At 37.5% G+C, this 15,693-nt stretch overlaps 1 protein-coding gene across 9 annotated transcripts in view; it reads right to left on the bottom strand.

Moving 5' to 3' along the window:
- Positions 1 to 15,693, bottom strand: part of TENM2 (teneurin transmembrane protein 2) — a 1,431,609-nt gene that overhangs the window by 715,848 nt on the left and 700,068 nt on the right. For all 9 annotated transcript variants that reach the window (XM_074960653.1, XM_074960654.1, XM_074960659.1 and 6 more), the window contains one exon: positions 7,285 to 7,560. In XM_074960653.1, coding sequence (XP_074816754.1) covers positions 7,285 to 7,560 — 276 coding nt within the window. The remainder of the gene's footprint in view (positions 1 to 7,284; positions 7,561 to 15,693) is intronic.

The following is a 15,693-nucleotide window of genomic DNA, read 5'->3' as shown; positions in this document are numbered from 1 at the left end:
ATACATGATAGTGGCATTACATGCTTAACTGTAGCATTTAATACTGTGAGCTTTAAAAGAATTTTAAAAGGACATAAGGGATTTTTAAAAATTATTTGCCCTCTTATGCTCTTGTGTAATAAACCCTCTGCAGTACAAAACAAAAAGATGATTTCTGTACCAAATCTGTCTTCCATTTTGCTAGGCTTCGATAGTGATGTTACAGTAAGTGATGTAAACTTACTTTATTGTTTCCATGAAAGAAACATTCAAACTTTTAAACAATTTAAAAAATAAGAAGGGAAAGGGAAGACAAAAAAATATAGGTAAACAGGGGTTGATGCAGTCCTACATCCCACAGGGTTTGACATGTTTAGTGTTGATGGATAATGATCCTGAAAATTTTTCACCCTTTGGGATTCTCCCAACCAGTTAACGGTTGGTCCCACAAGGATGTACTGTTTGTGTGTGATCCTGTGCAGAAACCATTTTCCATCAGAAATAGGGAGTACAATCCGCAGAGGGATTGGGAGAGGTCAGGGCTAAGGGTTCATATCCCACGTTGCACTCTAAATGGGTGGCAAAGCTGTAACTCAACTGTGTGAGACCCACGGATGCTGACAAGAGTTCTATGCGACACTTCAGAACGCTCTCAGGGTCTGCTGACTGCAGCCTCTCAACTCATGCCCCATAAAATGTAGCCTGGGGCTTAAAGCCACAATCTGCCCGTCCATTTAATGATGGCCGGATTTTCAGAGTCATTCTCTGCAGGTCCTTGTTTATCTATACAGTAATTATTTTAAATCATGAATCTCATAGCAGATGCATTTAAAATTTAGGCACAGATTACCATATAGTGTTGAAATATTTCCTTGCTCTACGGAAATTTGATACAGGTTTATTTCCCATGCTTTTTGTTCCTCCCTATTCCTTCCTCTCTCTCTCTCTCTCTCTCTCTAAAATCGAGGGCCACTACAACTTAGATACTATTTGATCTGTCACTTTGGTAGTCTGACTCTTTACCTTAATAATATAACTTGAGTCCTGAGAGGTCTCCTCTGCCCACAAAACTGATTTCATTTACCTTCTCACATATAAATGTAAAGCTGAGAAAAAGAAGTTACTTCAAAAAAATTGGAATATTTGATATTTTAGTTACATTACTGTAGAAGCCTTCAATACATTTAAAACAACACAGTAATGAAAAAATATCATTTTATGTTATGTCCTGCTGTTCAATGATAGTATCAGGTACCTGCAATTAAGGTGCTACATAGAAAAGTGTATGCTGCATCGCACTCCTAGTCCATACCATTGACACGGTTGTTCCAACTCCATCCCAAAACACAACACTGACTTGCTTTCATAGTGCCAGCTGACCTTTCTTTTAATAACTAACTACCTTCTTGATACATAGACAAAGTGCTTACAAAATGTTACTTGGTTCAAAAAAAACACTTAGCAGGAAAGACCTTGATAGGTTAGTTAATTCCTTTTTCACCACCCATTTTGCTTATTATAATTTTGTTGAAGCACTTAATTCACTGGCTTCATTTTATCCCAAAACACTGAATCTTGAGTAATTCCATGTTGCTCCCTATCTCTAATCTCTTCATTAGCTAATCAATAAAACATTCCACAACACAATCAGTAATTGTGGGTCAGAGCCTAGCCTTTAAATACCATAGAGTTGGGCACTCTATAGGAACCTGAATAGAATACAATTTACATTGCTTCAGGGATGCAAATGGGTCATAAAACTGCTATAATCACCACTCTGCACTTTAAGCGGGGCGGGGGAGGGGAGGATTTGTCTGGCTGACCGAGAGAAGAGGGCAATGCTTTCTGACTTGGGGGAGGAGAGGAGACATAAAACTGCTGGAAAAGCAGTCAGCATGGTGGATGATTCACCACCTAGGAATGAGGGGTTTAAAAAGGTCAGCCTGGTTCTGGCCCCTCCTCTCATTCACTCGGAACAGGCTAGGCAGCACCCCCTCCCTATTTAGGTCACAAATATACTGGGTGATTAGCTATATCCGCTGTGGGCATTATGTTAGCCGCCCCATTAAGGGGTGCTGGGAAGGAATTATTTCCTTACCACCATATTGGCCAGGTGCGATGGGGGTTTTCTCACCTTCCTCGCAGCAGGTTCAAGTGGGCTATGTTCATGCATAGCATGATGGGCGGTAGGTGATATGTCGCAATTCTTTAAGTGTATAGCGGATGTTCAGTGCAGGTACTCCACAAATTAAGGCACAAAAGAACATATAAATTGCTTGGAAAAGTAATTAAGGAGAGGTGCTTGGTAGTTGAGCAAGCCGGGAGCAGTTGGGGACTCCTCTGATTGGTACAGCAGGGAGCCATCTCCCCCCCCCCCCCAACATTATAGTTCACCTTAACCCCTCCTACAAGGGGGCGTGGTCAGTATGGTCCCGGCAGGGGAACTGCTGGAGGGACCTGGATGAAAAGGGCGGGGAGCTAGTGGAAGCCCCCACCTGGAATTGGAGGTGCCCAGCAGTGGATCTGCTGGAGGGACATGAACAGAAAGAGAGAGGGGGGTGTGTGGGTGTGTGTGTGTGTGTGTGTGTGTGTGTGAGAGAGAGAGAGAGAAGCACTCACCTCTCCCCCCCAGTGAATTGTGAGGGTTTTCACCTGCAAATTTTATCTGCCGGGTTAGTCCCAGACATCTAATAATAAAGTTGCGGCCTGATTAAACCCATATCTAATGTCTCCTGTCATTCTTTTGGCATAGCCAGACAACCAACTAGCTGAAGATTCCCCCTGTGCGGGAAAATGTTCATGGAGCATAGAGTGAAGGTAGCAAATTCCACCCCATCTTCCCTTGCAGCTCTGGGTATAAAAGACCTGGTCAGTGCACTGCTCTACTTCAACAATTCCTGGCTGGCATAAGAGTCACACTGGACAGTTGCAAGGCAGAATAAATAAGCTGCAACACCCACAAATGCAATTCATGGCAAATCAGTGTTTTAGTCCAGTAGACTCTTGTACCCTCCACCTGATCACAACCTTATCTGTCTTTTTAAAAAGAAGCCATAATTAGAATGGCTTTTGGAGGGGATGGGGATGGTAATTAAAAGTTCATTTAGGATTTATTCATCAATTTACCATATTCATATACCAAGCAAAGGAGTGATCCTTTTAGTTTAAATGGCTTTACATTAGTTTCCATTACAAGCCGACCTACTTCTAAAGTCAGTCTTATCTTTTCACAACATAGAATGTAAGGGCACAAATATGCAGCTCATACTCATGTATTCCCAATGAGGTCTTATGTGAGTATAGGCCTAATTCTGTAACTAATGTAGGGTTAAATTAGCCTGCTCTTCAGATGTATAAAGTAACATCGCTGAAGAAGATTTTAATGGAGAGACACTGATTGTACCATCTGACCCATATATTGTAAGGGGCAGATTCTACCCTTTTATTCATGCTAAGTTGTACATTAGTGAGTAATTTGTGACTAAGCATCAGTAAGAGTGACAGAACCTGGCAGTAACCAAACACATGTGGGCATAGGTTGGGATTTGAGCATCTCCAATGTTATTCTGCGGAAGACAGCATCACTTCAAACCCACCTTTCTCAACTAAGAAAATCCCTGTATTAACACCCACCCTCCATAGTAAACTTTTTTCTACAGGGGTTACTATTATAAATCACCATTTGCCGTCAGTAACCACCCAGGATCATGCGAGATACTGTTATTGCCACTTAATGGTGAAGTCGCTGTCAGCAAATGTTGACTTTTTAAATAGTGTCTCCTGTAGATTAGACACAACTAGCAGAGCACCAGGAGAACAGAAAACTCTGGAACTCTGATACATTTGAGTACGTTCCCCACAACCTGTGGGTCCCCAAAACTGACTTTTTGCCTACCTAGCATAAGGCACACCAGGTGTGAGATAAATCAAGCTTCCTTATAAATGTCTGCTGTACATTTTTTGGATGAACACCCATAACTATTCAGGTAACCAGAAGCTCTGAATCCAGTTGACCATGGTTATAAGAGACTTGTATTGTTTACCCTTACATATTCACATTCTAGTTGGATGCCTCTCTTACAAGGGATCACACGAGTTACAGACAGCATTATAAAAGTTACATTTCAAGACGGGATACTAAATTCTAGGATAATATATCGAAAAAAGTGTCAGGACTGTAAAAATAGATAGAGTTGGAAAAGCAACCCTCCCCCCCCCCTTTTTTTTTAATATCCTGTTTTATCAGAAACGAGTTTCTTTCCAAGTAAATCAGCAAATTTAAATGAATTTACATTAAATGATTTTAATTTATCAATATGCATTTCAAACCTGCTAATTCAAGGCTCACACAATTCTAATTTAAGATAAAGTTCAATCATACCAACTCTAAAAGTGAAAAAAAAAAATAGTCCTAAGCCTTGTAAATGGATTTGAAGTAGCAGAAGTGTTGAAAATAGTAATATTAGTGTGATTTATAGCAATTAAGCTTCCTCTGTACGACTTGGAAATGTACGGAGAAGTACCAACATTGATTTAATATTAAAAGAAAATTGACACAGTTTATTATTTTGAAGTGGAATGACAGAATTTGTGATTAGCATCTCAGTATCAAAAATGTCACCATTTTAAAGTTGTAATATGTACTGCAATAAAGCAGCTGAACCATGTCAAGAAAAAGGGCATGCAGTGCTTTAAATAAACTCAATGAAATCTATGCATCATGAGTTCAACTAATGTGGTTAGGGGCAAAGTATAAAAATTCCATACCAAGAAATGTCTTGTTTTATGCCTGTGACTCCTGAAACTGTACTGGAGAGTGCATTTCTCTTGAAGTGTAGATTCTTGTTACTTCCTCTTCAAGAGAAGCATATCTAACAGGTTATTGATTTGGTTCTGAAGGACACAGTGTTTATTATGTAGGAAACCAATGCTGGGCAAAAGTGAAAGAAATTAATGATGGCTTTGTAAGCGTCCAGGCAGCGGTGCTGAACCTGAGTGGGGTACCTGTCAATCTATATGATAATACATTCCCAAACTTCATAAAATCGGTGATGTGAAAAGGAACTGATTTTTTTTTAAGCTGAACAGGATTTGGCAGAGAAGGAGACTGAAGTTTACTTAAGTTAACACCTCCGCTTGTATAATAGACATTTCACATCTGTGTGAATATTTTACAGCCAACCATATGGAAACATTTATCATCATAAAAGCCTTACTAAATAAAATGCTAATAATGTACATTCAAAAGTGAATCTGATATACTGTGTCTTGCACTTCATTTTATAGCATGCTTCCTGTTTTGATAAACATCATAGTTTGAAAAACTACCTTTTTGAAATGCATTTTATGGATAGATTAGATAGAGGTAACTCTCAGGGTGAAAACTGCCATTGACCTCAGCAGGGGTAGACTCAAACTCAATCTTTGAGCTTTAATAGTACTGGAAAGATAACTTTCTTAGTCAGTTCATTCATTTGAAACAATTATTGGGACTTTTCCAAAGCCTACTGAAGTCAATGGGAGTTGTTTCATGGTCTTCCAATGGATTCTGGGTCAGGCCATTAAGTGAATATACTTTATGCGTGAGTACAAAGCATGTAAGTTTACCAAATAGCAGAGTGAGTCAGTGTATTTTTACATACATATATTTTTAACACTTTGGTTATTTGCTTTCCTAGTATCTGCCATTACTATTAAATACACAACCCCCATATACTTTAATGAAGAAATGCATGCAACAATATTCATGGAAATACAAAGATTCTGGGCTAACTTCTTCCCTCAAATACATGCCTGCTGTTTCTCCTGAAATCAGCAAGAGTTGCATGTATCTACTGAGTGCTAAATTTGACTCTTTAAGTCTAACTTGGTCATATATTTCTAACATTTTGAGAAGTTTCATTTGTCTTTTTTGTTCATCTTCTTTAACATTTAACTGCTTGCATTTCAAGTCCTAACATACTGGCACTGCTGAAATTGGCAGGGGGAGGCTGAATATCCACTTTGCCTGGAATAAAGCTTAAAATAAAATAAAAGTCCTTTTCGGATAAATACCTGAAGGTGCTGAATGTGCCAACACACCATAAATTTAAAATCCCCAGATAACATGGCAGGGAGTCAATCACAGTAGCTGACGTCAAGCAGTTGCCTTGAATGTTTCTATTGATGCCACAGTAGAACACTATTCTTGTGATTCCTCTTTATCTCCCCAAAATGGCTTATTTCAGAATTAAACTTGATTGTTTTGGGGTTTTTTTTTTTGAGTGACTTCAGCTTATACACTCCTGCCTTATTCACATCTTAGTGTGGAGAATTACTGAAGGCAGACACTGCATTGCTATCCATAGCAAGTCAACTTCACTAGCTAGGCATTTTTTTTAAAGTAGGCACAGAACATTGCTGAGAAATGAGTTTTAAATTGTTTTATGTGAATTTTAACTAATTTTTTAAACATTTCAAGTGGTAGTTAGCTTAATGTAGTTTTTATTCACAACAAATCATTGCCCATGTGTTTTGTCCTACATGGGTTCTGCATTATGTAATTTACCTTTTTATTTTTATTTTTAAATTAAACAGCTAAGAATCTATACTAAACAGATATATACATATCTTTTTGAGTTACTCTGATACATAGATTTGCATTATAAAACCTTGCATGTACTTACCATTAAGAGATTAGAAACCTGAGATTCAGATAAAGCTTTCAAAGTTTCATGAGAACACCTGAACAAGAGTCCTATTGACTGTGAATTAATATGGTTTTAATAAGTTAAAAACTATTAACCTTATTTCACACTGTGGGTAAAAATCATATACAAGAAAAAAAAATTCTGATAAGTTTCTTCACACTTGTCATTATTAAATTCCACAATCTGCTCCAAGTTTCCTCTTCAGTAATAGACATGAAGCATTGCTGTCTGTAAATTAAAGTATAAAATAAGGTGGTATTCTGAGAACATCTTTAAGAGAAAACCCAGGCTGCCATTAAAAACCACCTGTAAATACCTACAAATAGAATATTTCTAGATATAGGTCATGTTTTTTCAAATCGCATTCTTTGTTATGCAGTTTACTGGAGAATAAGAGCACCATTCAATTACGTTGTTATTTAAAATACATACTACATTATATAATATTTCTCCTGTCATTTCTGGTAAAAATTGATTTTTTTTAATTTACTTTTTTTTTTTTAAGGCAAGTGGACAAGGAAAAGAAAGAACTTAAGTGACTCATTTATATGCAAAAAATACCACCATATGTTCTTATAGATATATATTAAAACATATATTCAAGAAACAGGCCTACCGTTTTCCTCATCTGACTTATTTTCATTGTCAGAGTCAGTCAGTGTAAGGGCTGAGTTTTCACGACTTGACAGACCGGAACTGCGCCTGGATTTTATCCCTCTCCCCCACAGCCTTATAGCATGCTCTGGAGACATTCCTCCCTCTGTGTCTGAGTCAGCATCAGACCCGGTGCTCAAGGAATAGCCTTGATGAAGTATTCCTATGTCTGAGCAGTAGCCACTTCGATGGGGAGAGGGCTCACAGATTCCTAGTTCTGCAAGGGTGAAGTTAGTTCCTAGGAGGACAGTAAAACAAAAACAATTAGTCAAAATATTTAAAATAAAATTAACAGGCCATCTTACCTTCTCATAGATATTTTATATATCATGCCTTCATAATGAATTGTATATGGTGGACAGATCTGTAAGGACAAGGCTCATCAGAAGCATATGGTGTGTAGCAGAGAGAATTGTGAAACACACAAAACAAAAGATAAAACTCCTCAAAATCTGAGGCATTCCTTCCTCTCCCACATTTTGGCCTCAAATCTGTAAACACTTAGGCAGGTGATTAATATTATGCACATAAGAAGTCCTATTGACTTCACATGCTTAACATTATTTGCAGGATTGAGGCCTTTGTTATGAACGGTTTCACCAAAACCATTGCTACATGTCGTCATTTTTAATCACTTATAAGGTGGACAAAATCAACCCATTTTGGAGCAAAAGAGGACCACCACTTCCAGGAAGAAATGGCTTTAAACTTCAAACTATTTTTCATTGAAAATGTGGAAGATTTAATTTAACTTAGTGCAAACAATTTGAGTGCAGAGTCACCCAGAATAGTGGAAAACTGTACATAGTATGAAAAGTTGTCACAATTTTGCACAGCTTTAATATGTGGGAAGGTTAGATATTTTGGGTTCCCTGTTACAACTGAAATAGGTGACATGCGTTTTCTCCATTCACAGAAGTTTTGCTCCCAACAGAAATGTTATGAGTAATGTTACTGTGTCAAAAAATGCAAACAGGAAAACAGCATGTCTGAAGTCAAACCTTCTAGGATTCATGTCAAAACACGGTAGCTCATAATATGACTCAGTAAGTTGGTAGGTGACACATTTACAACGCACTCACATATTCCCAAGGGTACTAAGAACAGACCATGCATCTTTTTAGACAATAAGGGACAAAGAACTTAGAAATATATATATAAGGAAATATTCACTGGTCTCTCTGGCTCCGCTGGTTTTGAAAAGCGTGGGCAATTTCATTTACCCATGCCAGACTAGAAATGAAGAACAAAGACAGATTCAAGTCACTGGAAATACATCTGCGGACTATTTAATTCATATTGTTCACAGTGCAACTTAGTCTGAGGTCCGTGCTTCCATAATGGTGCTTTTATAGTCTATTTAAACAGTCTATTTTTTTTCCCCCACACATGTATATCAAATCAAGACACCCAAAGACAGATTATAAAGAGGCAACTTTTGTACAAGATATTTTCATTAATAAATATGCTTCATTAACCAGTTTAAAAACAAAAAGTAACAATTCCATTCACACAGATCAATCAAGACAGCTCATATATTTAAAATATCTAGTTAATCGATCTACATAAATCTTTTTCCAGTCCCACAAGATCATTTAACTCAGTAATACTCAGATCTCAGTGGTTCAGGAGCCAAATTAGTGATCCAAATTACCCAAAAGAGCCACAGTAATAAGAAGTCATTGTTTCATTTACTGTAGTACTATTCATATTTAAATAGTATCATGGGGAAATATGTAGTTTTTAAAATATATTATTCTCACAGCAAGTAAATTAATAACACTGCAAGTTGACAACTTAATTGGTTAACATAGTAAAAGCATCCTCATTGGTTAATAATTAAAATCACACAGTGTTTTAATGTTGTGTGCTGCAAAGAGTCGCAAGACACACTTAAAGAGCCACTTGCGGCCTATAAGCCGCAGTCGGAGTATCACTGATTTAAATCCATAAACTATTTTGAGAAAACTGCTATGCAAAGTAAAGTTATGTTTTACTTAACCTTTATCCCCAAACCCACCAGTTAAAGAAAGAGCATGTGATTTCTCTTTCAGAAGGATTAAGCCCTGGTCTACCCTACAGTTAGGTTGATATAAGGCATAAGTTGTTATGAGGTTGATATGATGCCGCAGGTTAACGTGGCTTGTGTGGTTGCGGCAGAGCACTGGGAGAGAATTCTCCCAGCGCTCTAAAAAACCCACCTCCATGACGGGAATAGCTCCCAGCGCTGGTGCACGGTCTACACTGGCACTTTACAGCACTGAAACTTGCTGTGCTCAGGGGAGTATTTTTACACACCCCTGAGCGAGAAAGTTGCAGTGCTGTAAATTGCGAGTGTAGACAAGCCCTTAACAACTCCATCTCCGCAAGAGATGGACCACTTAAGTAGATATAGTTAGGTCAACACAGCGTCAGCATAGACACTGCGTTGCTTACATAGACTGTTGCTGACTTTCAAAAACTGTCCCACAATGTCCCACACAGTTAAATCAGCACAAGCACTTCTGGCAAGGACACACACCGCCAACACAAAGAGCATAGTGTAGACATGCAAAAGCAGTTTAATTACTGCGGTGGTTGCAAGTCAACCTAACTTAGGTTGACTTAATTTTGTAGTGCAGGCTTGCCTTAAGCTGTTTGCTTGACCAAAAGAGGATGGATATGCTCCCGAATAGCAACTTTCAGCTCCTGAGACACCCCACTTTAGCCAATAAACCAAACAGCATTAACAGATTGCATCCTTCCTGTGCTAGGAGGAACACTGCAATAAGGCGGCAGTGAGTTAGAGAAATAAAAAGGGAGAAGGGACATTTCTAAGGGAACAAATTAGTCAGCTGTGATGTTTAAAAATAAGATAAAAAGAAAAACACACAAAGAGTCACCTCCTTTCCCTCAAGACTTAATTAAGGGAAATTAACCCAAATGTTTTCTGTTAAGAGTCTATTCTGCTTGGTAAAATAATTACAGGTGTTATGATGTGTGTCTTGAGAATATGACACTTAAGATGTGCCAACCTTTTGCAACAGAAACCCCATATCATGCGGAACTCCACTACTTTAAGTTTTCAGCATATAAAAAAAGAAAATACCCAGATTTTGAGAGAAATGTATTTTGATTCATGGCCCTTGCCCCAAAATTGAAAGCAAAGCTTTTTGTCATCTGTAGTTTGGCAGTGATTCTTTAAGTAATCTTTATTATTCCATTTGATTTTCATAATGAATTTTTGATAACTGTTCACATGGTAGGTTGTCTGGGTTGAACACAATCCCATGAATTTTAGTGATTACTTACAAATTGTGCACAGTCTATAGACTTACAAAAAAATAATCTGGCGAGTTTTATTAAAGTTTTGCCTTTGCCATTCTGGATTTGAACTGATCTGAAACTTAGAAAGCTACTTAATGGTATAAAAGCATCCACACTGAACCAAAGAAGTGCCTCATACAAAATGCAAACTATATCCTGCAATTTTGGCACATTTTGAATGGCACAGTGCAAGTTCAAGGACCTACTGAAACTTATATGAAACATACCCGACGTGAAGTGATGCTAAAATTATACCCATCCCAAATACAAAAGTGGAAATATGCTTTTAAAAAAAGATTTCGTTTGTTGTTAACATAAGTATGTATGAACACAAAGCTATTATGAATATATTAGCTTAATTAAGCTTTTATATACAGTTAAGTATTTTAATACTACTCTGTAGATTTTAATAGCCTTTAAATGCCCAGATGTTTACACTCTAATGAACATTCGGTATTGACATCAAAAACAAACTAACATTTGATGCAAACAATGAACTTAATATGACTGTTCATATTATTTTCTCCGAGATAAATGGAAATGGGTTGAAGAGAGGTAATAGAAACAGAATTCACTTTTTCAGCTGTTTTGGCTTCTACTAATTGGGAGTATGGCAAAATGTATGTGGCTTCCAGAGATAACAGTATATCTATACAAACAGATCAAATTAAGAGTCAGATGTAGGAATTCGGCCAGACCACTGGTCCTTCTAAGGCCAGGATCCTGTCTCCAACAGAAGTTAGCATGAGATTCTTTTGCAAAAAACCCTATCGTGACAGGGTATAGTTATAGAATAACACCATAGTGGAAGCGTCTTCCTTCTCCAGTTAGTGGCTGGTTTGCATCCTGTACACAAATATTTCCAATTACCAGTTTCAAAAATGCTGCCATTCAGTTTCATTGACCGTCCCTTGGTTTTTGGATTTTAAGAAAAAGGCATGAGTGCTCCTATTTATCCTGTCTTCTGTATAGCATTCTTTAATTTCACATCCCTATATCATATGCCTGCTTACTCATCAACTCTTGAAACTAAAACAACCCATATCTTCTCTAACATAGTGATTGTGCTCATTAATACATTATTTGTCCAGCTGTAATTGTGCACTAGGGTTCAAGTGATATTAATAAACCACTTTTTTTTATTTCTGTATGGGATAAAAGTCATTATTATACTCAGATGTATGGATGCAATTTTAAAAATTGCAAATTGCAAGCATCCAGCATTTCTTTAGCAAGTCAAATGTGTTCATGTCAAGAATCAACAATGTACCCAAATTCACTTCCTGGGCTCGGACGATTCAGCAGACTCCAGCATGTGGGACCCTCGTGCCAAATAGTTTGCCAGAAGCAAAGGCAGAGTAGTGCAAAATACCCATAATCTCTACTCTTCAGTTGAGTGGGCCAGCCAGCGTAAGCCACATAAAAGGACAGGGCCTGGGAAGCTACAGAGTCATTTTGGCCAGATGATCCAATTCTGTCTCTCTCTCTCTCTCAGGAAGAGCCCTCCATGAAGCTTCTTTAGAGCCTGAGATAAAATAATGCTGCAGCTCAGAGAACACCCAGGCAAGGGGAGTGGTGGTATCTGTTGCCTGGTGTCTTCTGCCAACTCTGTGACCTTGTGAGAACAAAGGGAAAAGAGTTCAATCTACACTGTTCTGCATCCATAGAGAAGGAGGGAAGCTGGCCCTCTGAGCTGAAATTCACTACAAGTAATTTACTACTTTAGTAGTAAAGCAGATGGCTGGATTATTTTAGTGCTACTTAACGTATTCCAATAGTGCTGTACATGGGATCCAAAAAATATCTGCACTATAGTGAAGCTTTACTTGCAAAGTAGGAGGTTAGTCTAAAACACTATGCGAGTTGGAATCCAGAGTACCAAAATGTAATTCAGAATCTATTCTTACTCTGCCTTCAGACCACAGGCAAAGACTTTACGTGCTTTATAGGCATGTATCGCACTGTTGGTGACAAAACAAACACACACACACTTCCACCAAATGAGTGGAATAAAGAGCTTTGGTTCTTTAAAACAACATGTTGCAATGAAAGCAACTCATCAGTAATTTAAAAAAAAAATTCTCCAGGAATCAGAAGTCCTTGGAATATTATAGGCGCTATTAACCAGCAAGACATCTTCAATGGTGATTATTTTAATTAAACTTCGGCAGTTAATTCCATATGTTTTGTTAAGGTACAGATAACCTGCCAAGTAAAAGTAGGTTATTGATCTTAAGTTCATAATATTAAGAGATAGAAAGGAACTACTGGATCATGAAGTCCAAGATGCAAGTGCATTATGTAGTTTCTCAGTAGTACAAAAGCAGTTTTCTAACATATATTATACATTGAAATCAAAATTAAGCTGCTAATACTGTTTTCAAACTGACTACATAACTTATGTGGCAACAAATACTCCAGAAGGGTGCGATTAAATGAATGAAGCACAATTCTATTCACTATCTCAACGCACAAAGATCAGAAAACAAAGCCTGTGGTATTTTTCACCTGATCTGTAGATAGAGGTTTGGGTTAGTTAATAGCACATTATAGGAACACAGGAATTTCCATAATGGACCAGACTCAGGGTGCTTCTAATTCAGCATCCTATCTCTGACAGTGGCCACATTATACAAGATGCCTCAGAGGAAGGTCTAACAACACAGCAATAGGTAGACCTGGAATAATCTTCCCTCCACATTAGGTCTCATCCCGATCTCTAACAATTAGAGATCGGCCTAAGCCCTGAAGCATGATGTTTATATACTCCTTACAAAATTATAACAATTGTGGATATTCTGGATATCCATTTAAGTGTCTAAGCCCTTTCTAAATCTTGCTAAATTCTTGGCCTCAATGACTTTCTGTGGCAATGGGTTCTTCAGTCTAAGTGCTGTGTTGCATGAAAAAGTTTTGAATTTGACAACATTTAATTTCATTGAAAGTCTCCCCTTCTTGTGTTATGTGACAGGGAGAACAAACGCCTAACAGGCACTTCTCTACTCATTTTACACACTTTTATCATACCTTAGAAGATGAATAAAAGTGGGTAACAATACCAATTTTTTCAATCTCCTAATATTTTATATATGTCAATGCTATCTTAAGCTTCCTTTCTCAACTCAGTTTACATTCCATTCCACATTCCAACATATTAGATATTGGTTCTAATTATATATTATTATGCATTTTAGATTCAGCCTCCAAAACTGAAGATATCTGCTCAGAGGAGTCTGAAGAAGAGCCAAGTCTCTACTTATTGTTCTCCTGCATTTGTGACTTTCTTATTGTTTTACCCAAATTAAGATTCTCAGAAAAATTCCTTTAATACGAGAACTTGCGTGTATATCTTTGCACTTATACATCACCTTGCATTTCAATTGTTTTAATGTGCACAAGAAAGAGACATTCATTTTGTGTGTTATGTGCAGGGAATTAACCACATGACTCTGAGATTAGTGGGGTTTGTGTGATTAAACTAAAATGCATATGCCTGGAAAATTCTCCCATTTAACATTGTTGATGTCACAGAGGGTAGAAACCTCCCATTCAGAAAAAGACCCCACACCCATTCAAAGGACAGCACCATTAAATTACTGAGCCTGAGGCAAGAATTAGTGTGTGAAATTCAATGGTCTGGGTTACACTGCACCAAGTTCAGGGTTAGCCATTTCTTCTACATATCCATCTATTTTTAAAAATTCAAATCCCCATATATTCCTTTGTTGCCAAAAAAAGGAGCAAGTATAAGATGTAGTGTACTTGTCCAGACCTGAATGTGGCCAAATTCCTTAAAATGCCAGGGAACAGATCTACTTGAAGAGCAGACCCTCCCAGTGGAAAAGATATACAGCTGATTCTAATGCCCACAGATTTTGAAAGAGATAGCATACAGAAACATAGCAGGGATGAATAGGTGGACCTTTACCGTGCAGCTATGTGTAACAGTTAACCACAGAGCAAAAAGGTCAGCAGACTACTTATTTTCTGCACTTCAAGTGTTATTGGGTTCTAGCTATTGCTTGCTCACAAAGCCAAACATTTCATAATTAATGAACAACTCCAATGTATAACTTTAACTTAATGATAATGATCTTACATTTATAAAGCACCTTTCATCCAAATAGATAATAAAGTGGTTTACAGACTTTACTAGCTGGGCATACCAACTGTATGGGAACACGGCAGGAATCACCACATCTATCAATAAAGTGCAGCTGCCTCAACAGTGCACACAGAAGTGGCACAATAATGAATAGTGTTTGTATACGATAAACACTCACATTGGAATTTTGGGAGGGTTAAGAACATGCTGTTTTCTAGGTAATAAACTTTTAAATGAAATACACACATGAACGCTTCTTAGCAATCAAAATATCTGTTAATCTAAGAAAGTTTACTGAATGAAACTGGATTGAGCCAGCCAAAGGGAACTTTGTTTTCTAGCATCTGTTTAGTCAACAAAATCCTTTTGATTTTCTTCTTCATAATCCTGCCGTTCCTCAAACTAGCTTAGAAACCAAAAAGTCGAATATTACAGGTTGGATGAGGGTTTTTTTGTTTTTTTTTGAGCAGGGGTGTTGACAACCAGTTTGTTGATACTATTAGTATATTACATTAAAAAATTAAGTTAACAGACCATGAAGGTTGCGAAGCCATGCACCAAAACTTTCAAAAATGCCAAACTTAAGGTTGACTATGCAATCTTAATTCAGCCCTGTTGTGAATATCCATTTATGGCTTTAATTACATGATCTTCTACTATTTTTTTCTGCATTCATTCAGTGAACGAGTAGTTACTCAGTATTTCTTTTTTATTCTCATTCCATGTATGGTCCTAGTCTTATTTACAACACACCATTCAAATCATGCACTGAAAAAAATTACAAATTTCTTCATGGGGCTCATTGGTATAATATCGGAGTGCTTCAAAATATCAATCTTCTCAACACTCCTGTGAGGAGAGGTGTTATCACCCTTTTACAGTTGGGAAACTCAGACTTTATGTCAGAAAGGACCATCAGGATTATCTAGTCTGACCTTCTGCACATTGCAGGCCACAGAA

Source organism: Natator depressus, chromosome 8 (assembly GCF_965152275.1).
Source record: "Natator depressus isolate rNatDep1 chromosome 8, rNatDep2.hap1, whole genome shotgun sequence".
NCBI lineage: Eukaryota > Metazoa > Chordata > Testudines > Cheloniidae > Natator > Natator depressus.
This window is presented reverse-complemented; position numbering and strand designations above follow the sequence as displayed.